Below are 24,413 nucleotides of genomic sequence, written 5' to 3'. Positions count from 1 at the left end.
CAGCTTCTAGTTTGTCCTTTGAGAGAGAGAGAGAGAGAGAGAGAGAGAGAGAGAGAGAGAGAGAGAGAGAGAATGTGTGTGTGTGTGTGTGTGTGTGTGTGTGTGTGTGTGTGTATGTGTGTGTGTGTGTGTAGGGAGGGGTTACCTGTCATCTGATTCTTTCCCTTTATTTTGATTTAGCTGGAATTGCTGCTGTAACTGGAGCTGACTCCTACCACCAGGTTTATTGCCTGGTTGGTCCTTCTTAAACACTGCTCCTTTGCTCATCCATTTATCGTACATGTTCATCTTTCTCGTTGTAGGGAAGGAGTTCTGAAAACAACAAGTTTGATTGATGCATTTTTAAAGGAGAACAAATACATGTACGATATATTAAGTAATAAACAAATGCTATTTTACCTTCCATGCTGTATATATAGGGCAATAGGACTCACCTCAGACTGTGATCCAGCTCCAGCCTGATTTTGGGTAAATAAATCCTGGGTCCTCACTTGGGAAAATTCGCTCCCAGTCCCAGAGTGCTGTCTTTGCGACAGACTAAAGAGGGCAGAGTCACTGCTGTAGTTTGTCCTAACAAAAAAAAAATCAAACAAATAAAAGTTTCAGTACATAAACTATACAAATAATTACCTGGATACATTGAATTAAAATGACTTAAATAAAAGAGACAATGACAAAAGGTGACGTTTTCATGTCAGTATGTCCCAAATGACATCACCAGTACATTTTTCATTCTATCTAATCTGTTTTCGTTCTATTTTTTCTAATAACATGCGTTAACAATTGATTGCCAACTGGAATGGAAGAGCACAAAAAGTGTAACTTGATATGTAGTTTCTCTAGAGGGAAAAACATCTTCCACTTTCATGTCAGTGTGTCCCATGCAACATACATTTGCCAAACAGCTATGTGTAAGTAGATTATTTGTTAGTGGTATAGAAAATACTGATCAACAATCAAAGTCAGTTTTCACATTCATTTTCTACCTATTTCTTATTTGTTTATTCTTTTGGCAATGGTGAAATGTCAGCAATCGTGTGTCATTCGGGACAGTAGACATGACACCTGACCTTTTGTCACTGTCTCATAAGCATTTAGAAGTAGGTAGATACTTTTTCTTCAATAATTCAGTCCTCCTGTTAACTGAAGTCTAAGAACAACTGATTAAGTGATCATGCCACCTTTTCAGTCAAAAATTTGTTCTGAAACATGGTGGAACAGCCATATTAGTACATTTACAGTGGGTACAAATCACGCAGTGCCAGTGGCAGTGGTGGTCTTATCTGGTTATGAAGTGAAACAAGCTTTATAAAGCAAAAAACACCAAAAAACGTTCACAATCTTCTTACCTTTGGCTATCAGATAATAAGTCTTGCGTGGACACGACATTTTTATACATTCCTTTGTTGTTTCAAGTTCGTTTGCAGCGAAATTCTTTGGATTATTTAGGTTTGTCAAGCAGACGACAATTACTGGCGAGCAGACGACAGGAAATTGATCAGCGTTACCTCCCCTCACAGACCAACACTTCCGGTTTTATGGAAACTGTGTTCCTTTTTCAACCAACATTTTAGGCTAAAAACAAAATTGTGTCATGCCGTTGCCAGCAGCATTAGCTGCACGCCTTGCAAAGCGAGGGCTAATACAAGAGCAACCAGCTCCTCCAACACAAAGCAAGCAAGGCAAGTACCATGGATACATTTGTACTAAAAACGTTCCTGCTTTAATCCAACTCTGGATGATGGATCTGTTTTTCTTGATTACCCAGCACGTTTCTGATCTTTCTCTCGGTAATTTAGAGATTATGAACAAACAGCACACACATTTATTGCAGAGATATGTGAACACCATGTGGTGGATCCCAACAATGGAATCATTGCTCTATGAAGGGTTTATGTGCTGTTCACATGGCAGACTTTCATTCGTTTCAACCAACTTTCAAGCGATTTTTGTCGCAACCACGTCAGTTGAAAATCGCTGCCCATGTGAAAACTACAATCTTTTTCACTAGACTTGACCATTCGGGATTGTCCGGTCGTATTTGTTGGGGGGTTTTCGGAGAAGGGAAATAACTGCAATAGCAGGGGTTGTCAAAATGGTGCCAGCTTAGGCAAAAATAAAAAAAAGGTCTGTTTACGGTAACATAGGCCAAAATAATAGGGTCGGTAGGTCGGGATTTTTTTAAAATTTTTTTAAATTTTTTTTTTAATTTTTTTTCCCCAAAACCATATTTTTACGTTATTTTGCAAAAAAAACCCAAAAGATTTTTTTTTTTTTCTTTTTTCTTCCCCAAATGCCAAAAAAAAGTCTAGGGTCGCGCGAAAAAAATAGGGTCGGTCGGGTTACCGTAAACAGACCTTTTTTTTTTTTGGCCTTAGAACATTCGCCGATAAATTGCTTTGAGTTTCTAAGACGACGAAAGTAATGCTAATCCAGGTCTATTGTTTGATGTCACAATGCATACCTAGCCGCCTGCACGTTGAAGAGAGAAGAGCTATAGATGCATATTTGTCAGATAGATGAGAAACGCTGTCTGAAATAGTGAAAACACTGTCCATATACTGTCGAGGCTCTATTTGATGGTGAAGCTCCGCAAACTGTGCATCCCTGTGTCTTGAAGTTGTAGTCGTACACACTAGAAACTGAAAAAACATACCTGAAATTCATGGAGGGAGTCCCGCAGCACACTCAGTCCAAACAGAGAGAAAATCCCAAAACTCTGCATTGAATTGTCACCAGCGCTTTAATTCCAAAGGTCGTTTGTCAGCATGGCATGGCGGTATTTACTGTCACCGAGGAAGTATGCCAAGCAGAGGACAGTAAACTTGAAGTATTAACTTGCGTACATCCATTGAAGTAATTGTCTCAGAGTTTAAAAAAAAAAAAAAATTACGGTTACTCAAGTACAAGATGTTAGCTTTTTGGGGCTTTTGTACTTGAAGTTTGAACTGTTTATTCATCCTGGTACCAATCTTTAATATTATTGAAAATCTAGCTGAAGCATTGTATTACAGAGTCAACTGTGTAGTTGTTTTAGACTCTGTCATACATTTATCAAAAGCTGTACCATTTGCAAAAGTGCGATTAGCATGGAAATAGCGTAGCATGAATTTAATGAAAGTGAATCCATCAATGATGTAGTTTTAATACTCATACAGTGGAACCCCCCTTTTAAGACATCCCCAATTTAAGACTCCCACTTTTTTAAGACCTTGTTTTCTCAGATTTTCTGTTCATAACCTCTGTAAAACCATTTTAAGACTCACCCTTTTTAAGACCTGATTTTCTCAGTTTTTTTTAGGTCTCAAAAAGGGGGTTCCACTGTATTAGCGAACAAGAAGAAGATACTCATGATATATATTCATAGCAGTTATGATAATAAAACTTTTTGTTTTTCAGCGGAAGAGGTTGAAGAAGTCTTTGCAGAGGACTATGATGACCTGTCCAAACCAGAAGTTCCTGAAGAGGAAACTCACACAAAAGTGCCACAAGAGGAACCACCAGAAACAGAAAAAGAGATAGATGATACAGAATACATACACGAAGTCACGGCATGCCCCAACAGGTGGAATCCTTACCATACCTGCGTCAAGCATTGCAAAAACAGATGGGGTATGAAGACCTTTGCAGCAGAACCTGAAATGCTGAGGAAAAGAGAAAGAATGCTGAGGAAGTACCCCCTCCCAGATGGCTGGAAAGAGGTGGCAGACCCTGATAGGTAAGTAGGGTTGAGGGCTTGATGCTTCAAGTGTTTGGTGGGGGTGGGGGTTCTAAGATATGATAGCATTCATTTTGATGTTTTTGTTTTGTTGCTACTTTATGTTTTGCTTTTGCTGCCAATTTTCACACGGGAATAACTGATATAACTAGCTTGCTTAACTCTTTCAGTTCCATCTTCCACTTCCAGATTTTTAACAGACATTTATGCTAGTTAGTGTTTATATTTTTTTCAACCAGAGGACCAATTGACTTGCTTACTTTTTGTTTTAATGAAAGTTAAAAAGATATTCTTTCATTTATTTAGTGAATTAAGTGACATCAGGGCTGAAATATCTGTCACCAGAGCTGTTTACTCTAAGGGCTTAAGTTTTTGCCTGATAATATTTGGGCAAAGTTGACTTTGCAAGGTCTGCCTTTACAAAGTTTGCTGCTCAAAGCTTTGGCACTGAAGTTTGGGTAAAAAGACTTTGTGAAGTTTTGGTAAAAAGACTTTGTGAAGTTTTAACAGTCACCTTCAGGCTCAATTTAGGACAGCCTTAAGAATGAATTTAGAATTATGGCTTGGAAATGATTCTCTGGTGATATTTGAACATGTGTGTGTGTGTGTGTGTGTGTGTGTGTGCAGCGGGCGATATTACTACTGGAGCATGCAGACAGATCAGGTGTGCTGGTTATCACCAGGCCACCCCAGTGCTATCATTTCCGCACCCGCTGAAATACTCACTGGTGAGAAAAGAGAAGTTGCATTGTAAAATGTAAAAAAAAAAAAAAAAAAAAGCAAGTGTGTGTGTGCTTGTGTGTGTGCGCGCGTGTAGAACAATCATGTAGTTTCAACATAATAATTAATATCACCACTAGAGTAAGAAAATGAACTTTCAAGACAAAGAAAAACGAAAGAACATACAGAAGAAACTGAATTCTGTGACACAGGAAGGGAAGAGACAATATTAAGAGAAAATAGAAGAAAATTTCAAGGACAACAATATGAAGAGGGTGTGGGAGGGTATGAAGATGATGAGTGGGTACACGGATAAGAAGGGTAGTGGCAAGGGTGGCTCTGTTCCAAGTGACTATGATGTGAACGATCTCAATGCGTTTTACAAACGGTTTGACAGGCATGATTTCAGCCAGACCAGGACTGAACTGACCGATCGACTCGTGAACACTCCTATGAATGAGCAGGGCGAAATCATGTCTGTGACTGAGGAAGATGTTGTGAAACAGCTCAAGAAGTCTAATGCTAAGAAGGCAGCAGGCCCGGATGGTATTACACCAAAAGTCCTAAATTTTTGTGCTGAGCAGCTTTGCTCAATTCTCACTGTGATTTTCAACATGTCTCTGTCACAGTCAAAAATCCCATCCCTTTGGAAAACATCTTGCATCGTCCCAGTTCCAAAGAAAACCCCGGTCAAAGTGATGAACGACCTGCGACCTGTAGCATTGACTTCTGCTGTCATGAAGGTTCTTGAGCGACTAGTATTAGTGAAGCTTCAGGTGCTTACCGCGGAGTTTATGGATCCGTGGCAGTTTGCCTATAGAAAGGGTAGAAGTGTTGAGGATGCCGTTTTACATGTGTTGCACAGTATCTATTCTCATCTGGATAAACCCGGAGCATGTGTTAGACTGATGTTTTTTTACTTTTCTAGCGCGTTCAATACGATACAGCCTCACCTTCTTGCTGAAAAGCTACTGAAGATGAAAATTAGCGTTCCAACTGTATTGTGGGTCACAGACTATCTGACCAACCGACCCCAGTTTGTTAGGGCTGGTACAGTACCATCTAATGGCCCGATCACAAACACCGGTGCTCCGCAGACCGCGCTATCTAGTGTACTGAATACCAACACAGGAGCTCCGCAGGGAACAGTTTTGTCACCTTTTCTGTTCTCCCTGTATACTGCTGACTGCAGGAATTCTCACGGGTCGTGCTTCATCGACAAATTTGCTGACGATACTGGACTTACAGGACAGATTACTGACGACAATGACACACACTACAGACAAGAAGTTAGCAGCTTTGTGGACTGGTGCGACGAGAATTACCTGGACTTGAACACAGGAAAAACTAAAGAAATGATTTTTGACACTAGAAGAAAAAAGGTAGCACACAAGCCTATCGTGATAGCTGGTGTTGAAGTCGAACAGGTTGAAAGCTATCGCTACCTAGGTGTAGTGATCGACAACAAGCTGTCTTGGCATGCCAACACTGACCAAATCTTGAAGAAAGCGCACACGCGCATGTACTGTCTAAGGAAGCTTAGATCGTTCTCTGTTCGTAATGACATCCTGCAGATGTTCTATCTGTCCACTGTTGGTAGCGTGTTGACATATGCATGTGTGTGCTGGGGGGGTAACCTTAGTAAACAGGATAGTGACAGGCTAGAAAAGCTAGTCAAGAAGGCTGGATCTGTTGTAGGCAGGAAACAAGAGACCATTGAATCAGTTTGCCAGAGACGACTGACTGACCGACTGACCTCAATTTTGGCTGACGAGACACACCCACTGAAACCTGAATTTGACTCTCGACGCATTGACAGGAGTGGTAGACTGAGGGCTATGGTTGCTAGAACATCACGTTTCCGCAATTCTTTTGTTCCCAGAGCTATCCATGCTTTCAACCAATCACATGTTAGAGGCCTCTATCATGTTTCTCTGTCATAATTATTACTGTACTCTGTTGCTGGGTTATCTGTAATGTATGTATTTTTAGTAACTGTATTACCGTAGTTCAAATGTGCGGTGTTCTAGTCGACATGTGGTGCTTTGTATACCTTGTGTGTGCGTGGATGTGGAGGTGGACTCTTGGACGTCTTTTTGTTATTGGAATTATGGTTTTTGAGTCACTTGAGAAAAAGTGACTCTATGTAATCGGTCAGTGTTAGTCTGTCCGGCCGGCCGGCCGGCCGGCCGGCCGTCCGTAGACACCACCTTAACGTTGGACTTTTCTCGGAAACTATCAAAGCGATCGGGCTCATATTTTGTTTAGTTGTGACCTCCAATGACCTCTACACTTTAACGATGGTTTCGTTGACCTTTGACCTTTTTCAAGGTCACAGGTCAGCGTCAAAGGAAAAATTAGACATTTTATATCTTTGACAAAGTTCATCGGATGTGATTGAAACTTTGTAGGATTATTCTTTACATCAAAGTATTTACATCTGTAGCCTTTTACGAACGTTATCAGAAAAACAAGGGAGATAACTAGCCTTTTCTGTTCGGCAACACACAACTTAACGTTGGGCTTTTCTCGGAAACTATAAAAGTGACCGGGCTCAAATTTTATGTGAACGTGACTCATTGTGTTGTGAATAGCAATTTCTTCCTGTCCATCTGATGCCTCATATAATATTCAGAACTGCGAAAGTGACTCGATCGAGCGTTTGCTCTTCTTGTTGTTAAATTGTATTGCTGTTGCTGTTGTTGTTGTGTGAGTGAGTTGTGTGTTGGCAGACTTGACTTGACGGATGACTGTTTGCGTTAGTGAGACTGTGATCATACTCATAATAATCATACTCACTTATTTTCTTATGATGTTTTTATTTTTTATTATGCATTCTTATTCTTTTGATTGGAAATGAGTATTGTTACAACATAATTTCCATATGGATTAATAAATTTGAGTTGAGTTGAGTTGAGTTAAAGACTTGAAATGTTTTAGCATGCATAGAAGCTCTTAATTCTGAGTGAAGCATTCAGATTGTAGAACAATCAGTGTCAACATAATATCACCATTAGATTAAGACTTGAAACATTTTAGCATGCATAGAAGCTTTTAATTCTAAATAAAGCATTCCGAAAACATCCATTTGACAGTTTTAACTGTTACATGGGGTGCTCCATTAAAGGCAGAGTAAGCCTCCCGTAAACCATCACAGATACGGTCAGGCTTTTACACACAGTACAAACACCCTTTCATTTAAACACTCACCAATTGAGAACATCCTAGGTGCCCTCCGTAAAGAGCGAACCATTTTCAAAGAATTTATTTTTGCGTGGTTTATCTTACCCCTGAGCCATCGTGAACCCGTGTGATCCAGTTTTCCCCCTTTTCACAATGCAGTCGTCATAGTTAGTCATTTGAATGCGACTCGACGTGAGCTTATCTACAATAGCACGTTTTTTATGCACGAAACAACGGCTGTGGTTCACAAGAACTCTAGCGATGGCTTTTGACTGTTGAGAGGAACGGCGATTTGCACTGATAAACCGGGCCGTCGTCTGCTACGACCCTTGCGTGACCCTGCTTCCGGGCTTTTCTTTTTTTTTTACTAACTTTCACAACTTCGAATTGTTCTGATCTTGGCTTGATGAAAAACAAATTCTTTTATGATTAAAGAATGTTTGTGTAACAAGCTGTCAATTTATTATTTAGATTTTAAAAGTTAGGTCTAGCGCAAAAACGAGGCGCCATTGTTCTTCAGGGCCAAGTCCACGAAAATAAATTCTTGGAAAATGTCTCACGCTCGACAGAAAGCAGCCAGGATGTTCCCGTTCGGTGAGCGTTCAAATGGAAGTATGCTTGTACTGTATTTAGACGCTCGGGGAGCTCTGTGATGGTTTACGGGAGGCTTACTGTGCCTTTAAAAGAGGAGACAAAAGCTTTCATACCTTGCAATACATGACTGTTGGTGACTGCTCAGCTATATTTTGAGGGTGTTTGGTGTAAAAATAAAACTGGGAGGAAAGAGAAAAAGGTTGTTATGTCTTGCAGTGGATGACTTTTGGCAAATGTTCATCTGTACTTTCAGGGACTTTGGCAGCAAACCTTGATGAAGATTTTGAGGACCAAGAGGAGATGGAACCCGTGGAGGATGAGCCAATGGAGGCTGAGAGCGACATGGTGAGATTATCATATGTTTACTTTACACCCTTGCCAGAAATGTATTATTGTTAATGAATTTCACAAATTGCGCTCGTGGTGCAGAGATCATGCCGTTCATGGGTTTGTTTTAGTGGATTTCAATTCAAGAATTTTACATTCAGTTGTGTGTGTGTGTGTGTGTGTGTTGATACGGGATTTGTTGCTTGTAAAAGTGTAGGGAATGCAGACATTGCCAGGATAAGCCGACAACTACAGGTAGGTGCATCGCGAACCTCATTGGTAGGCATGGAAACACCTGGCCTTGTTATTATGTGATTGTTAAGGCATCATCACTATCATGATTTACCTCTTGTTCTGCAGAGTGGCAGTTCAAGCGAGTCGGATTCAGAAGGGGAGAGACGAAGGGCCCCACCCAGACGAGAGCCTGATCCCCCTAGGCAAGGTCGCAGTGGCCAAGGTCGCAGTGGACGATATCAAGATGACAGGAGAGGCAGACGAGGCGGAGGTGTGTATTAATTATTTTGTGAGGTTTACAGGGTACTATTGCAATGTTTGTTATTAAGAATTGGGGGTCTTAAAAGGGAGGTTTGGTTGTATGTCTTATTTTAGACTATGCTGATAGGATGTCCATTGTTGAGCTTCATTTTGTTTCTCATAGGTTTGTGTACAATGAGTGAAGAATCAAAAGAAAAGAAGAGTATTTCCTATTTCTTCGTTTTGGAGATGATGGTATAAAATCCATTGTTGAACTTCACATTACTTCACATAGGTTAAATGTGCAACAAGAGAAACACTGAAAGAAAGCATCTGAACAGTGTAATCACAAAAATAGCATTAATAATAATAATGATAATAATAATGACAGCTTATACAGCGCAAACCACAGTAATCTATGCTCTCCGCGCTTTAAATATTAACTATGAATAAAAAATATACTAAACATTGGCAGTTACTCATTTTTCATTTGCAATATTATTTCAGGTCGAAGCCGTAGAGATGACATTGATCCTATGGATCCTGCAGCTTATTCAGATATCCCAAGGTGGGTTGGTTTTGACAAAATGTAATTTCTGTTGAAAGTGTCATGGCACAATAATAATCCAACAATCAAGGCATCTTTACTTCCAATTTTCTGAAAGAAATCACCAAACAGCTTGTTTTGGGAGAACGGTTAAGGATAGGCTTAATGTGATGTGAAATTGTTATACTCATAGCCTGAAGTCGACTCCGCCAAAGACAAATTAAGAAGATTAATGCCTGCCCCTCTCATTAACACTTCAGGCATGCCTAAAGGTGGTCCTTAATTGAGACCGAAGCCGGCTTCGCAAAATCTTTTTACAGAAAACTTAGTGCTGAAGCTTCGTGCTGCCAATATGATGTGAAATTGTTATACTCATAGCCTGAAGTCGACTCCGCCAAAGACAAATGAAGAAGATTAATGCCTGCCCCTCTCATTAACACTTCAGGCATGCCTAAAGGTGGTCCTTAATTGAGACCGAAGCCGGCTTCGCAAAATCTTTTTACAGAAAACTTAGTGCTGAAGCTTCGTGCTGCCAATGTGATGTGAAATTGTTATACTCATAGCCTGAAGTCGACTCCGCCAAAGACAAATGAAGAAGATTAATGCCTGCCCCTCTCATTAACACTTCAGGCATGCCTAAAGGTGGTCCTTAATTGAGACCGAAGCCGGCTTCGCAAAATCTTTTTACAGAAAACTTAGTGCTGAAGCTTTGTGCTGCCAATGTGATGTAAAAATCTTCTTTTCATCTCCTTTTTTCTTTCCTTGTTGCTTTTGCTTTTTGTTTCCCTTTTTGTTTGTTTGCTTGTTAGTCCTGAGGAAGCTTCCATAAGCGTAATATCGATTTAGTATTGTATGTGCTGTCCTTGTATTGCATTACAGAATTCTTTTGTTTTTTAAACTTTGTTTAACTCATGTCAAGATAGTATGTATTTGTTGATTATAGAGACATATTATGGAGACCAGATGATGACGTGCTTATCTGTTACTGCTTGCAGGGGTGGATGGACTGATGGCCTGGACACACGAGGGGCAGCCAAAACTGGGGTGGACAGTACAGCTTCTGGACCACTCTTCCAGCAGCGCCCATACCCCAGCCCTGGCGACATATTGCGAGCAAACCAACAGCTAAAAAAATAAGAACAAGATAACAATCAAAATGTACTCACCAGAATACAGCAACAAGAATACAGCAACAAGAATACAGCAACAAGAATACAGCAACAAGCAGACCTGTTTACCAGTACGATTTGGACGTATTTTGTACGCCAAATTATTATCAGTACGCAAATACGCGACACACGCACAAAATACGCATAAGAAAAAGTCTAGAATACGTTTTCCGGTGTTGGTGTGCTGATTACGGGATGGTACAACTGATACCGGTTTCGGTCAAAGGGAGATAACCATGACAGCGAGTCTTCAGCTGTGGAAACCTTGTTCAGTTGTTGGCACGTGCGATCGTCTGGACAATCGTGGGAAAATGAAGCGGTAAAATGTGCCAGTTTCGGATGACTGTACCAAGTCTAAACAGCAGAAGCACCAGATTTTCTTGGAGAAATATAAGAAAGAGCCAGGAATTGTGGAGTCTACTATGGAAAAAAGTCATGCACACTGCAAATATTGTAAATCAGATTTCTCCGTTGCCCATGCTGGGAAATATGACATCGAACGACACTGCAGTTCCAAAACTCACATGGACAAGGTTGCTGCAAAGAAATCCGCTGAAAGCTGCCAAGGAATTATGAAGTTCATTCCCGCAAAGCAAATCCTGCCAGAAGAAAAGGCTGTAGTCCGTGCTGAAGCAATGTTTTCTGAGATGATTGTAAAAATGAACTTGCCACTGTCAACCGCAGATGTTATTGACGAACTTCATCTTTTCATTATCAATCTGCTTGGAAGACACTGGTTATAATGTTATAAAACTGTTTTATCCCTGTTGTATCGGAAGGAGTTAAATTCTGAAGATGTTCACAAGACATGCTATTCTTACACAAACACGTTTGCACCCACGCGTATGTTTTCCCTAGCCCATATGGCTTTGCTTGCAAAGTACACCAACTTTTTGAAAAATACACTCAACTTTTTGAAAAAGTACTCTTGCCTCAGGTTTAGGGTAAACAGGTCTGAACAAGAATACAGCAACAAGAATACAGCAACAAGAATACATAAACAAGAACCGGTTTTGACTTTTTTTTTCTTTTTCAAGAAACAATGTTTTAGTGATGTCTCTCCTGGTGGATTGTACACGTAGAAATAAATGTATTTAATACAATTTTCGTTTTTGCATTGAATATGTTCTGTGGATTTTTGAGGTAAAGTTCAGAACATGTTCTTTTTAAAAGAAATAACAGTTCGATTGTAGTTTTCTGTATGTTGTCGAAATAAAAGAAAATACATTTTCTGTTTTCTGCATTGAAGCTGATCTGTGGATTTTAAAGGTAACGTTCAGTATATGTACTTTTTATTCATGAACAGAAAGCGCTTGTCGAATCTATCTTTGAAAGTCTACGAGGAGCGCGTGTAAATTTGGGATGTTTGATTAAAATGAAAATTTTACCGAAAGCTTTTTTGTTTTTAGTATGACTCTTGCGAGTATGTATGTGTGTGTGGACACTTGTCCTTACTATTATTCATAGATGATGGATTTGTCTGCCTCACTCTCAGCAAGTACTCTCTTCTCACATGCACAAATAAGAATTGCTGGTTTGTTTCAAGTCTAAGCATACAAATTATTATCGTCAAGTGAAGAAGGATTCACATACCTTAAAATACTTTCTTGTCAAAAACAAGGGGAAAACCCAGAGGTTGGTCATGCACAGAGTTACATAAACTGTGTTCTATGATTATTCTACCATGCTATTGAACAGAGGTTTTGCATGAAGCCCAAGGCTGTATCATTTTTTTCTCTGCTGTCACTGAACAACAGAATTATTATTTTTCTTTAGAAACGAAGAAACGTACATTATCTAAATATCGACAAGAACAGTAAATGAGAGTTATGTAAAACTGTCTTCTGGCAGCTGAGAGAATGAACAGCACTGAAATGAGAAAATGACTGCCATCCTCAAAACTGAGGATCATTGTCACGTGCACATAGATGTTCCAATTTGTCCAATGCACTTGAACGCTTACATACACAAGAACCAACTTTAATTCTTGACAAACCATTGTCTTTGTATCCAGATTGGTTTTTTTATGATTAAACGTTTCAGTTTGATTAGGCTGACAATAACTGGCATTTGGTTCTCAAGGAAAGGAAAACAAGAAAGAAACATGCAAGGTGCGAGAACAAACTATTGCTTGTAGTAGGGTCAGGGTGTCGCCGTCAGTGGTCGCAACCAGAATGTCAAAGGACAGGTCTAAGGCTGAACTCGGGGCTTGTAAGCTGGCTGTTGTGCTGGTCTTTCAGTTCAAGATGGGCTAAGACCATCTCAAGGGAAATCTTACGGCAAGATGAATGGAGGGGGTGGGAGGGGGAGTCCAAATTGGGGCCTGTGAGGGGGGGGGGGGGGGGGGGGGGGAGGTATTTAGGAATCTTCCATAACCCGGTCAGTGTTTGTGTGATTTGCGTGTTATTCCGGTAGTTTTGGACAAAAAGGCGTGGTTAAAACTGCAACTAGCAAGTTGACATGCATAAAATTTATTGTTGGCAATTGATTCTGCACGGCAACACGAAGCGTATGTCAGACACAGGTAATTATACTTTAGCAATCGATAGATTCCGTGAACAAACTAAATGTTGCGATCCAAAACAGTCCGCGAAAAAGTCGCCAGAGAACACGGTCGTGACACAGTTTACACACAAGAAGCAAGTGTTCTGCGCTGCACCGCTGCACCTACAGAGAGGACGTCAGCCAGGCTACCAGTAAGTTCGTCACACGGTAGATTCGTCACCTATGACGAAGTTACCGGCAGGGGTGGGCGGGTGTTTATGCTAAAGAGCTTATGCTTTCAGATGTTTGATTTGTGGGAGAGATTCAAGATTCACATTTTTTAGAGAGAGAGAGAGGGAGAGAGAGAGAGAGGGAGAGAGAGAGAGAGAGAGAGAAAGAGAGGGAGAGAGAGAGAGAGAGTGAGAGAGGGAGAGAGAGAGAGGGAGAGGGAGAGAGAGAGAGAGGGAGAGAGAGAGAGAGAGAGAGGGAGAGAGAGAAAGGTTATTTGAAAACCCGAGATCCGTACTCATTGTGCAGTTCTCAACTGAGTAGTTTTCAGACGACACAGTCCGAGCGTTGTTATTTTAAAACCCGAGATCTACTCATTGAGCAGTTCTCAACAGCGGCCTGTGGTGAGAGAGACTGAGAGAGAGAGAGAGACTGAGAGAGAGAGAGAGAGAGAGAGAGAGAGAGAGAGAGAGAGAGAGAGAGAAAGAAAGAGAGAGAGAGAGACACGGACGTACACACACGACACACACACGCACGTACACACGGCGCACTGACAAACACTCACACACACCATCGCACATACACACACACTCACTAAAACACACACACACACACGTACACACGCACAAACACTCACACACACCAGCGGCACACACACACACACTCACTACTGAACACACACACACGACTTCAACCCGTACCTCACTGTCAAGGAGGCAGAGAAACTCAATGTGAGCAGAGGGAGGGGTGGAAGGAGGTGGGAGAGAGAGAGAGAGAGAGAGAGAGAGAGAGAGAGAGAGAGAGAGAGAGAGAGAGCCGCGCTCGGACTACTGTGGCGAAGTTACTGTGGCGAAGTTACCGTGACCGGTGACGAATCTACCGTGTGACGAACTTACTGGTAGCCGTCAGCCAGCTTTGTTTATCTCGCACAAACTTAATACTGACTATTCCCCTCCCCTCCATAATGCTGCAGATCGAACTTTGGACCATGCCCCACCCCCCCCGGATTCTAATTTGTGATGAGGAATAGTATTTTGACTTTGAAATAAGTTTCAACGCAAAATATTTCTTTTCTTATTCAAGGGACGTGACCGCACGGTAAAAATCGATCGAATTACATCACTAATCTGCTTCAGTTGCAAGATCTTCACATGCTTTTCTCCCTCAAGATAATTGTACCGGTTGAAATTGGCAGAAAAACATTCAGTCTGAAGTTAATTTTTGCTGACGCCTGGCTGTGTCCTCCCGATAGCTGCATGTTGGTCTGACAGGTGTTCAAACACAGGTTGCAGTATATATATATATCAACTGATCAGCTGCTATCACAGGTGCAGGGCCGGACTAGGCTAAGAGGATGGGGGGGGGGGGGGGTTGCCAGTGGTGGTCCAGGGGGATGATCCCCCTGGCGGAGTCAAGGGGCAGAGCCCCCTGAAGCTGATGGGTAGGTCATATTCTGAGATAGGAAAATGGTCGCTCCTTGCATGAAACGGCATAAAATAAACAATAATAAAAATTGTTTTAAATAAGTGAGGTACATGTTTAGGGGGGGGGGGTGTGCAACCCCCATAACCCTCTCCCCCCCCCCCCCCCCCCACCCGGTAGTCCGGCCCTGAGGTGCCACAGAAACATTGCATACAGTGCAGAGATCTTGACCACATGTCTATATTCTGATTTGAGGTATGTTATGTTACATACGTTGATCAGGCTGTAAGTTGACGGCGGTATACCTTCTGATAATTTTGTTCCAAATTCAAAGAAGTTCACTGGCTGACTATTACAGTATTAGAGTGAACATACGTCCTCTCAGACCAGTTGGTTTGTATTTGGACAGGTATTGGTAATATGCTGAGGATATGATGTGATATTTTGACTCGAACAAGCCCACTGCAGCTGTCTTCTTCCACATGCCAGCATTATAATATTTATAGGCTTGTCTCGTCAAATATTGAGATACCATGATGAGTGAAGATGAGTGATGATATATATTATATATATTATATGTGTCTTTATGTTTCCAAGCCCTGAGAATGTTGCTGTGAGCTTGGGATCTTTTTCATGCGCATGTGTGAACACGAGGGTATTGGGACACCGAAGAGATTCTGCACAAGGTTGACTGAGAAATAAATCTCTTGTCAAACCTGGGATTCAAACCCACGCTAATAAGGACAATCTGGTTTTAAAGCTGACCTACGGTCAGGCTGCTCTCGATCCAGGAAATTTGTGTGCTCCTTGTTCATTAAGGGTTCCACTAGTCTAAGTAGCTCATCTCACGCCAGTTCAAACTAGCCTTTGTCTAGTTTCAACGGCAAAGCAATGCATAACATTTATATAAGTGTGTCACTGACTCACTGTTCTAGGGTTTTGTTTATGGAAATCATTTGATTTGTAAACTTTTACAAAATATGTACATGACTCTATTGACAGGTGTGTGACACAGCTTTTCAAGTCTACTGGAAGTAGAACAGCAGCATGTGTGCCCAATAAAGAGTGCAATGGCACAGCAAGACATGTCGGTGCCAGAGGATGGTCAAGTTGAGTGCAAGGTGGAGACCATCAAACAGATCGTGGTGATAGAGGATGATGTTGTGGATCTCTGGCACACTGTGGGAGCTTCACAAGGCCTGACAACAGATGCAGATGTCTGCAGGTTCCTCCTATCGCTGTGAGTTAAAATACATGTAGTTTGTTTTAGTCTTTTACTACTTATATTACAAGTAGCGTTAATTATACTGTTTAATCACTTTATGTATCCTTATTTTCAAGCGGAACTCGCTGCCGTTTCATGTCGACTGAGTGAGGTTATTCTTCAGCTCCTTTGTAGTGAGTTATAGAAGATGATAATAAAACAGACAAAATCAACATCCAGAGATTAACACTGTAAAGAAAACTTGTACGTATGTGACACGACGCAGTAGTCTCCCCTGTCAAGTAGCTGCTCTGCATTGATTGAATTGTCTCCTTGTCTTGACGTAAGCTATTTATAGTTGCTCAATGTTTTTGGTGCGTTGGTAGACAGCACTCATGTGAGATGTGGAGGAGCTGTTTGTGATGGGGTCTGGCTGCTCCTGCCAACCTTTGCATTCCCATAGCAGTTTTTAAAGCGCAATTAATTTAGCTCTAAAATCTTAATCCTGTTTCAGTTTGACTGGCTTTGCCTTAAAAGCCGATTCTTGTCCTTCGGGAAATCGGTTACATTATTTTGTAATCCTCTAGCTATATATGGTCACAGGCACAAAATGGCGTCGAGTCAGAAAAAGTGATACAACCTCCGGAAAAGGTCTCTTGTTGATGCTTCTTTTTGACTCACATGCGAAGCAAAAGTGAGTCTATGTACTCACCCGAGTCGTCCGTCCGTCCGTCCGTCCGTCCGGAAAACTTTAACGTTGGATATTTCTTGGACACTATTCAGTCTATCAGTACCAAATTTGGCAAGATGGTGTATGATGACAAGGCCCCAAAAAACATACATAGCATCTTGACCTTGCTTCAAGGTCAAGGTCGCAGGGGCCATAAATGTTGCCTAAAAAACAGCTATTTTTCACATTTTTCCCATTTTCTCTGAAGTTTTTGAGATTCAATACCTCACCTATATATGATATATAGGGCAAAGTAAGCCCCATCTTTTGATACCAGTTTGGTTTACCTTGCTTCAAGGTCAAGGTCACAGGAGCTCTTCAAAGTTGGATTGTATACATATTTTGAAGTGACCTTGACCCTGAACTATGGAAGATAACTGTTTCAAACTTAAAAATTATGTGGGGCTCATGTTATGCTTTCATCATGAGACACATTTGGTCACATATGATCAAGGTCAAGGTCACTTTGACCCTTATGAAATGTGACCAAAATAAGGTAGTGAACCACTAAAAGTGACCATATCTCATGGTAGAAAGAGCCAATAAGCACCAATGTACTTCCTATGTCTTGAATTAACAGCTTTGTGTTGCATGACCTTGGATGACCTTGACCTTGGGTCAAGGTCACATGTATTTTGGTAGGAAAAATGTGTAAAGCATGTGAGTCGTATGGGCTTTGCCCTTCTTGTTTATTTAAAATCGTGAACATGAAGAGCATTGACGAAGAAGGTATTTTTCTCGGCTCGGACATGACTCCGTAGCAAGTGGTTCACGTGTGCGGAATATAATCGATGTTTTGTTGGTGATTATTGACGGTGATCTGTTGCAATTCTGTGACACCTAGTACAGTGTGCTCGGCAAACTTTCCCATACTGTCAGATCACTGTCCAAAATATAGAAAAAATACGGAGATTCTATTCTGAAATGGTCGGTCTTTCCCTTGCAAAGTTTGAAGTGCCCCGAAATTTGCCGAGTCGAGCTTACCGGAAGATTACCATAGGCTAGAATGTACATCGTTCTCTGTCGTGATTTTCCGGCCGAGTGTATTAATGAGCCAACATTCATTCTCAACTTTTAGAACAACAAAGTTTTTGTTGATTTTCGATGAAAAATCATTCTTCTGTGTGAAAATAAGTTTAAAACACGAATCCAATGATAAACAGCGGTACGGGAAAGGTTTTTCGGCCAACTGCGTGATGCGTCGTGACGCGTTAGTTATGTACTATATTTTCTTCCGCGCATGGACTCGTTTCTACAAGGGGTGTGAACAAACTTTGTTTACTGACTTCCAGCCATGCGATCGTAGTTTCATTTGAAGAAGTCTGCGTTTGAAACGAACGAGAAATAAGAGAACACAGGAGGTAAGTGTTTTGTCGTGATTCTTTGAAATGTGTTATGTACACAATGATGGTAAGTTTTATCAATTTTGTAAGTCATATTGCTGTTTGAGACGTGTTTTGTTTGTTTGTAACGATGGTTGAGTGCAAGTCGAAAATATCGCGCGCTAAACGAAGTCTCCGATCTGACGCACAATGAAGAAATTTTATTTTGATTGTTCAGATACGAAGCTGTTGTCGTGACGGATAACGTACGATGCATGGTTAAGCTAATACAAATAGAATCTTTGTACAAATAGGTGGAAAACATTACTATGTTGATTTCTTTTGTTCCTGCGTTGAAAGGGACTTTCTGACGGGCTAGGAAATCGGTTGAGAAAGTACGGTGGGTTGAGAAAGTACGGTGCGATGTTCATAACGTCACATCATGAGATTACTGTCTTCGGGCTAGGCGCGGAATATTTACCATTTTTATCAATGATTTTCTTTGATTTTCGTTCTTTCAGACTTGTGGTTCATTTTTTTGTTGTTCTTTGTAAATGACCGAGTTATGAGATTCAGACTTTTCTCTGTGGGATTCGTGTTTTCTTCCATGACTGCGTGTACATAACTTCACACGCCTTTAGTTCGAGATAGCTTGTCTGGGTGACGTGTGACATTATGTACACGTTATTGAAATCTTGTTCTGAAGGCTGTGCAGTAGAGAGTCCTCTACTACGATCAAATCTTGTTCTTTTTTGCTAAAAGAATTAAAAGCTGAGCAGTAGATGACTGCATTCAGCTGTTTTTATGACCCTGAAAATGTTCATAACGTCACATCATATCGTTTTGCTGTGATGATAGCAGATAGTGTAAAATCCAAACATTATAGCAAGCATTTCAGAAACTATACATGCATCTATAATTGCAAATCGTTTTTTCTTTCAGATCACAAAAGCTACTGCTGAGGGAGCCTGGGAGGTCTTCCTGAGGAATTGGGCTGTGGGAAGAGAAAATGTTTTTTTTTGTTTTTTTTTGTTTTTTTGTTTTTTTGTTGTATACCCGTGTGCAACATCCTGCGAGTCTTCAAGGAGGACGGCTACATGATGTCCCTTGAACACTGGGCTTTTATTTACATGTTTGCTGCTAAATCTTTCTGGAGGCATAGCCTACATGAGACTTATGGCTGAGACCAGACTTTTTTTGTGAGCTTCAAGATTTTTATTTACACATCCTGTTTTAACCATCTTCAGAATTGATAACTTATTTCACAATCATATTACACTTATATACTTTTTCATGTATTCTTGTTCCTATGTCTGTTGATAAACAGTGATCATTTCCCAACTGACAAAATCTAAGTGAGCAGTACTCACCAGCACTCAATGCATGAAAGATAATCTCCTGTTGTAATGTTATGTACACATTCTCATTTTTCTTGCATTTTCTGATGATGATCTGAATTTATGTTCCAGGGCTGCTAGTTGCTTTTTTATTTGTACCTTCTGTGTGTCATTTGTTTTCTTATAATTTCTGCCTTTGTAGGTGTGCATCTGTTTAAGATACATTACTCAGAATCCTAGGTGTCTCAGTGTGGCGTTATGTACAATGTATTTTTCCCTCTTATCTCTTACCTGCTACATATGTTATCTTGTTTTTTGATTTAAAATGGTAACTGTGTCCCTTTGCTACTAATTTCTTTCTCAGATTTGTTGATTGCAGTTATTTTGGCACCATTTTTAGCTGATATGGGCACTTTCATCCTCTGACTTTGCGTGCCGTTATGTACACATAGGTTTCTTTTGCTGTATAGTGGATTTATGGTGGTTTCATCCACAACTTTTACTTCTTAAGGGTTCTTCTCATTTATTTGGAGATGTCCATACATTTGTTTGCCTGTTGGGTCAGAATGTTCTTGTTTTAATGTATCTGTTTTGGTTATGTCACGCTGTGATGTTATGAACAAAGTTTGACTGCTGCTGTTTTTTTTTAATTGTCTAGCCCCTATAACCGGATTTTGCTTGTTTGCCACTTTAACTTCATAGTTGTAAGCATTTCTAACTATATTTGATGTTGGTTTCATTCTGTGTGGTTAAATTGTTATTTTAATCTCGATTTTTTAGCAATTATTTACGGATGAAGTGAAAAAGGATGTTATTCCTTTCATCCTCTGTGATTACATTTCTCCTTGCTGTGGCTGTCTGGTGTCTATCTCTTTTAGATGTGTTTTGTACTGAGGGGTCAGAAATCGTCTTTTGTCACCTTTTTTGTTGCATTTTTGTGATATGATGTGACGGTTATGTACACAATGCTCTAGTCGGGTGTAATAATGTTAGATTTTTGTTTTTGGTGTTGTTTTGATATTTAAAGTCATTTAATGTGGGTTTTTTGCTTGGGTTATGTTTATTTTCTGTCATAGTGCACTTGTAAGGTTAAATGAAGTTTGTGACGTTGTGACAAGTTATGTACATATGCCGGGATTTAAATTTACTAGTTTGTTAAAAATAAACTACTTTTTGAACTTATAGTGTGTTTATGAGCTTATAAGTGTGACTGGATTTGTCTAGCCTTTCTTTGTGTGTCTCCTTTTTAGGCTAAAAGTTTTCCTGAGCATGTCACAGTTTTAGACTCCTTTTCATGCCTATGTACATATACATTTTGTGTACCACTAAACTGCATTAACTTTGTGACAGGTGCTTCAGCGACAGAGAGGATGCTACTCATCAAGGTGTTCGATGTGGTCGCTGCAACAGTCTTCTCACACTGGTCTGTTCAAAATGTCAGCTGCCGTCACAAGTGTCTTCACAGCAAGCCATGTCTTCGCACACCTTCTCCCAGCCCAGCCTGCGTTCACAGCCGTCTTTGGAACAGGCCTTCCCCTCACTGCCACAGCCTTACTTACCTCTCTCTTCCTACAGCTCTCCTTCGTCACAGACATCTCTACAAGTCCCATCAACTTCATGGGAATCACAATCATTGCTGTTGTCTTCGCAACAAGACTTACATAGCTCCTCACCTGAAACCCTGCAAAAAGCTTCGCGGATGGGGCTGTCTTTACAAGAAAGGGGGACTTCAAAGTCTCCTCTTCATAAACCCTTGCTTAGGCGGCCAACATCTGACAGAGACGAAGGCTCAGATGGTGGTTTGGATATGGAAACCTTTAATGACGAAGGTGCAGGGGATTCAGATATTGAGATGAGTTTTGAACAGGAATATGACAGGCAAGAGAGTAAGAAACCAAGCACACAAGACCTTACAAGCACTGCACCAACTCAAAAGGTATGTTCAGAGACTCATAGCAAAAAGAACAAAACCAAAACTGCAGTTGTGGTGCTGCATAAATGTGACATGCCTTTGTCGGCAACCCACACTGACCCAAATGAAGTGAGATTGAGCAGACCCGATGGTTGCTGTATTAGAAATAATAAAGACAAAATTGGCCAGTGGACAGGAAAGTATGCCATTTATGGTGAGCCACGCAAGCAGTATGGTGCGTACAAGTACTACTCGAGCTACACATGCTCTCAGTGCAGAAAGGTCTTCACCTTGAAATCTGCCTTCAAGAATCACATGGAAAAGCCAAATTGTGATGATAATGTTAGCGAAGAGCAATTCAGAAGATGGGTGAAGGGATCAGGAGACATTGATTCTCCTCGTACAAAAAGAAAGTCTGCTTTGAATGTGAAATTTTCCCATGAAGATGATAAGCAGGGTTCTGAGGGTGAAGAGGGTTCCTTGAATGACAAGGATGAAGAAAGGGGCGCCTCTTTTTCCAAACGAGCACGGAGGCAGAAAAAGGTGAATTATACCCGCCGAAAAGAGTACACCCTAGATGAGTTCATGGAAGGGAAATTTCACATACGACTTGACACCAAAGCTCGCTTGTACTCGCATTACACCTGTTTTAAATGCAACACCGTTTGTAAAACTTCCGCAGATTTTGGCCGTCACCGCAAGGGCCGAGGAGACAACCCTTGCCTAAACCCAAAGGGAGATAAGCCATCGCCACGAACTGAACTGGACTCTAAATCCATTGAACTGCTGCTGAAAATCAAAGAAGAAATGTTGCACTGCTGTTCTAAGTGCGATCTGGTGTTTGGCAGAAAAGACTTTTATATGGAGCATCTAATCACCCATGCTTACACACTTGACAATGAGGGCAAACATGTTTGCAATCTTTGCCAGGGGGAATTTTCTGAGTACAAGGATCTGCACCTGCATGCAGTTATACCACCAGGCAAAGAAACCTGCTCCGTCTGTGGTACAGTTTTTATCTCGCGCTGCCAGGTTAACAGCCATCAGCTCATTCATACAGATGACCAGCGTTTGACAAAATGTCAGCGATGTGGCGAATCTGTTTTAAGAAGTGAAATAAAAGCTCACAAGAAAGCCCACAGTGAGAAAAGTCAGAAGAGTATTTGTCCACAGTGTGGAAAATGTTTCATGTCTCGGGCAGGACTGTCGGCCCATTTGTCAGTTCACAGTGACGTTAGGCCTTTCTCCTGCTCAGTGTGTGATGCTAGTTTCAAGAAAAAGCAACTCTTGGTGTCTCATCAGCAGACTCACGGGGAAAAGAAGAAGCAGTGTGAAATCTGTGGGGCCAAGTTCCACAGAGAATTCGTACTAAAGATGCACATACAGAGCCACCACTTGGGGTTAAAGTTTCAGTGCAGCATCTGTGGCCATGTGTTCAAGACAAAGTTCTATCATGATAAGCATAAGAGACAGCATTTGAAGCAAAAGTCAAAAGAGTGTAGCCATTGTGGATTACGATATCACACTACAAAAGAACTCGAAACCCACATGAGGGTTCACACTGGCGAGAAACCCTTTCAATGCTCTTTCTGTCCAGCCAAGTTTGGCCGCCAAGACTACTTAAGGAAACACACTAGAATTCACACGGGAGAGAAACCACATGTGTGTGAAGACTGTGGGAAAAGGTTCACATGCGTAAGCAGCTATGTGTACCACAGGAAGAAATGGCACAGTGACAAGTTACTCCCCTGTTCGGTTTGTGGAACAGTTTTTGTGGATCAGTTCAGACTGAACAGCCACAGAGAGAAATCACACATTGGTGATAAAACAGAACAAGAGGACTGCGTTCAGAAACCAGCGTATTGCAGTGAACCATTACAAGGAGGATCATCAGGTAGATTTGGAGATTCAAGCAGCACATCTTTAAATCGGGAAGAAACAGGCAGCTGTACGTCTGACGTCATTGCTGAACCAGGCCGTACGGATGAGACTTTTGGAGAGTCAAACAGCGCATAGTGTTCTGATCTTGGGGCCAGCATTCCTATCCTACTGTTTCTACGGTACGATCTAGTGATGAGACAACCGTGATTTTGACAGATTAATTAATTCTGCTCAAATGGAATTCACGTTTTTATCTCCTAAACAGGAGATATTTGGAAACATCAATCTCGCAGAAGTATGGGAAATTTATAAGAAGTCTCCAGTCACTGACTTTCGTGTGTGAGTGTCATGTTTTTATGGAACATTTCTATCTCACAATCCATAATAAGATCTCATGACTGCTGAATGCAGGAACCCTTTTGGAACAAAGTTCTTCTTTCACCACTGACTTACTGGATTTTGCCAAAACAGACCAAGTTTTCAATGTTGTCAGTCCTCGTAGCAGATCTCAGCAAAATGTGTAAATAATGCAGATGCAGATAAACTTATCTTTGTTCCTCTTTGTTCCTATGCTTATAAACAGTGTTATTTGCTCATTAATTGGAGTGAATGTGTAACAGTACATGTATACAAGTTGTTGTGCTCAAGTTTTTATACTTTCTGCTCACTATATGTATACACACACACACACAGATGCACACACATACGTACGCATACATGCACAAATCCAGTAACGGATAAATGTACAAGTTGTATTATACCTGTCAAAGTTCATCGAAGCTGGTAGATGCGTGTTTCAAGCAAGTGTCATTGTCAATCCTTTTACTTGTGGACAAAAAGTATCTTGTCACATGTGTGTTTGTGGAAAAGTTCCAGAGGAAGAAAGCTTGTTGGACTATTACAATGTGTATGAATTAAACAAACTTGCACTTTTCGTGAATTTATCTGAATATGTGTGTACACACATGTACTACATGTAATCATTAAGTGTGTGTGTGTGCGTTTGACTTTGAGCGTTACTTGTTTCATTAGCTTTTTGTACAGCATACAGAAAACGCACAGACAAGAATGAAAAGTGTTTGGAGTGCATTCTGCTCAAATAAATTGAGCATTCACAAACACTCACTTACTTAGTTACTACAGTGGAACACCCCTTTTAAG

At 40.9% G+C, this 24,413-nt stretch overlaps 3 protein-coding genes across 3 annotated transcripts in view; 2 read left to right on the top strand and 1 right to left on the bottom strand.

The window, feature by feature from the left end:
• Positions 1–1,447, bottom strand: part of LOC138965400 (kinectin-like) — a 14,371-nt gene extending 12,924 nt beyond the window's left edge. Inside the window, exons 1-3 of the mRNA XM_070337537.1 lie at positions 1,350–1,447; positions 435–570; positions 146–312 (exon numbers count right to left, since the gene is read on the bottom strand). Of these exons, the coding sequence (XP_070193638.1) occupies positions 146–312; positions 435–570; positions 1,350–1,399 (353 nt within the window). The 5' untranslated portion in view covers positions 1,400–1,447. The remainder of the gene's footprint in view (positions 1–145; positions 313–434; positions 571–1,349) is intronic.
• A 59-nt stretch (positions 1,448–1,506) lies between these two features.
• LOC138965408 (polyglutamine-binding protein 1-like) lies at positions 1,507–12,119 on the top strand. The gene is made up of 7 exons (XM_070337560.1): positions 1,507–1,682; positions 3,400–3,718; positions 4,346–4,446; positions 8,469–8,560; positions 8,903–9,047; positions 9,524–9,584; positions 10,559–12,119. The coding sequence occupies exons 1-7, from the start codon at positions 1,595–1,597 to the stop codon at positions 10,698–10,700; spliced, it is 948 nt and encodes a 315-aa protein (XP_070193661.1). The 5' UTR covers positions 1,507–1,594; the 3' UTR covers positions 10,701–12,119.
• Positions 12,120–13,156: 1,037 nt separating this feature from the next.
• LOC138965399 (zinc finger protein 585A-like) lies at positions 13,157–24,186 on the top strand. The gene is made up of 3 exons (XM_070337536.1): positions 13,157–13,256; positions 15,869–16,106; positions 20,810–24,186. The coding sequence occupies exons 2-3, from the start codon at positions 15,937–15,939 to the stop codon at positions 23,385–23,387; spliced, it is 2,748 nt and encodes a 915-aa protein (XP_070193637.1). The 5' UTR covers positions 13,157–13,256; positions 15,869–15,936; the 3' UTR covers positions 23,388–24,186.
• Positions 24,187–24,413: the final 227 nt, after the last annotated feature.

This window comes from Littorina saxatilis, linkage group LG4 (genome assembly GCF_037325665.1).
Source record: "Littorina saxatilis isolate snail1 linkage group LG4, US_GU_Lsax_2.0, whole genome shotgun sequence".
Taxonomy (NCBI): Eukaryota; Metazoa; Mollusca; class Gastropoda; order Littorinimorpha; family Littorinidae; genus Littorina; species Littorina saxatilis.
The sequence above is the reverse complement of the archived record's forward strand: the minus strand, read 5'-3'. Positions and strand labels throughout refer to the sequence as shown.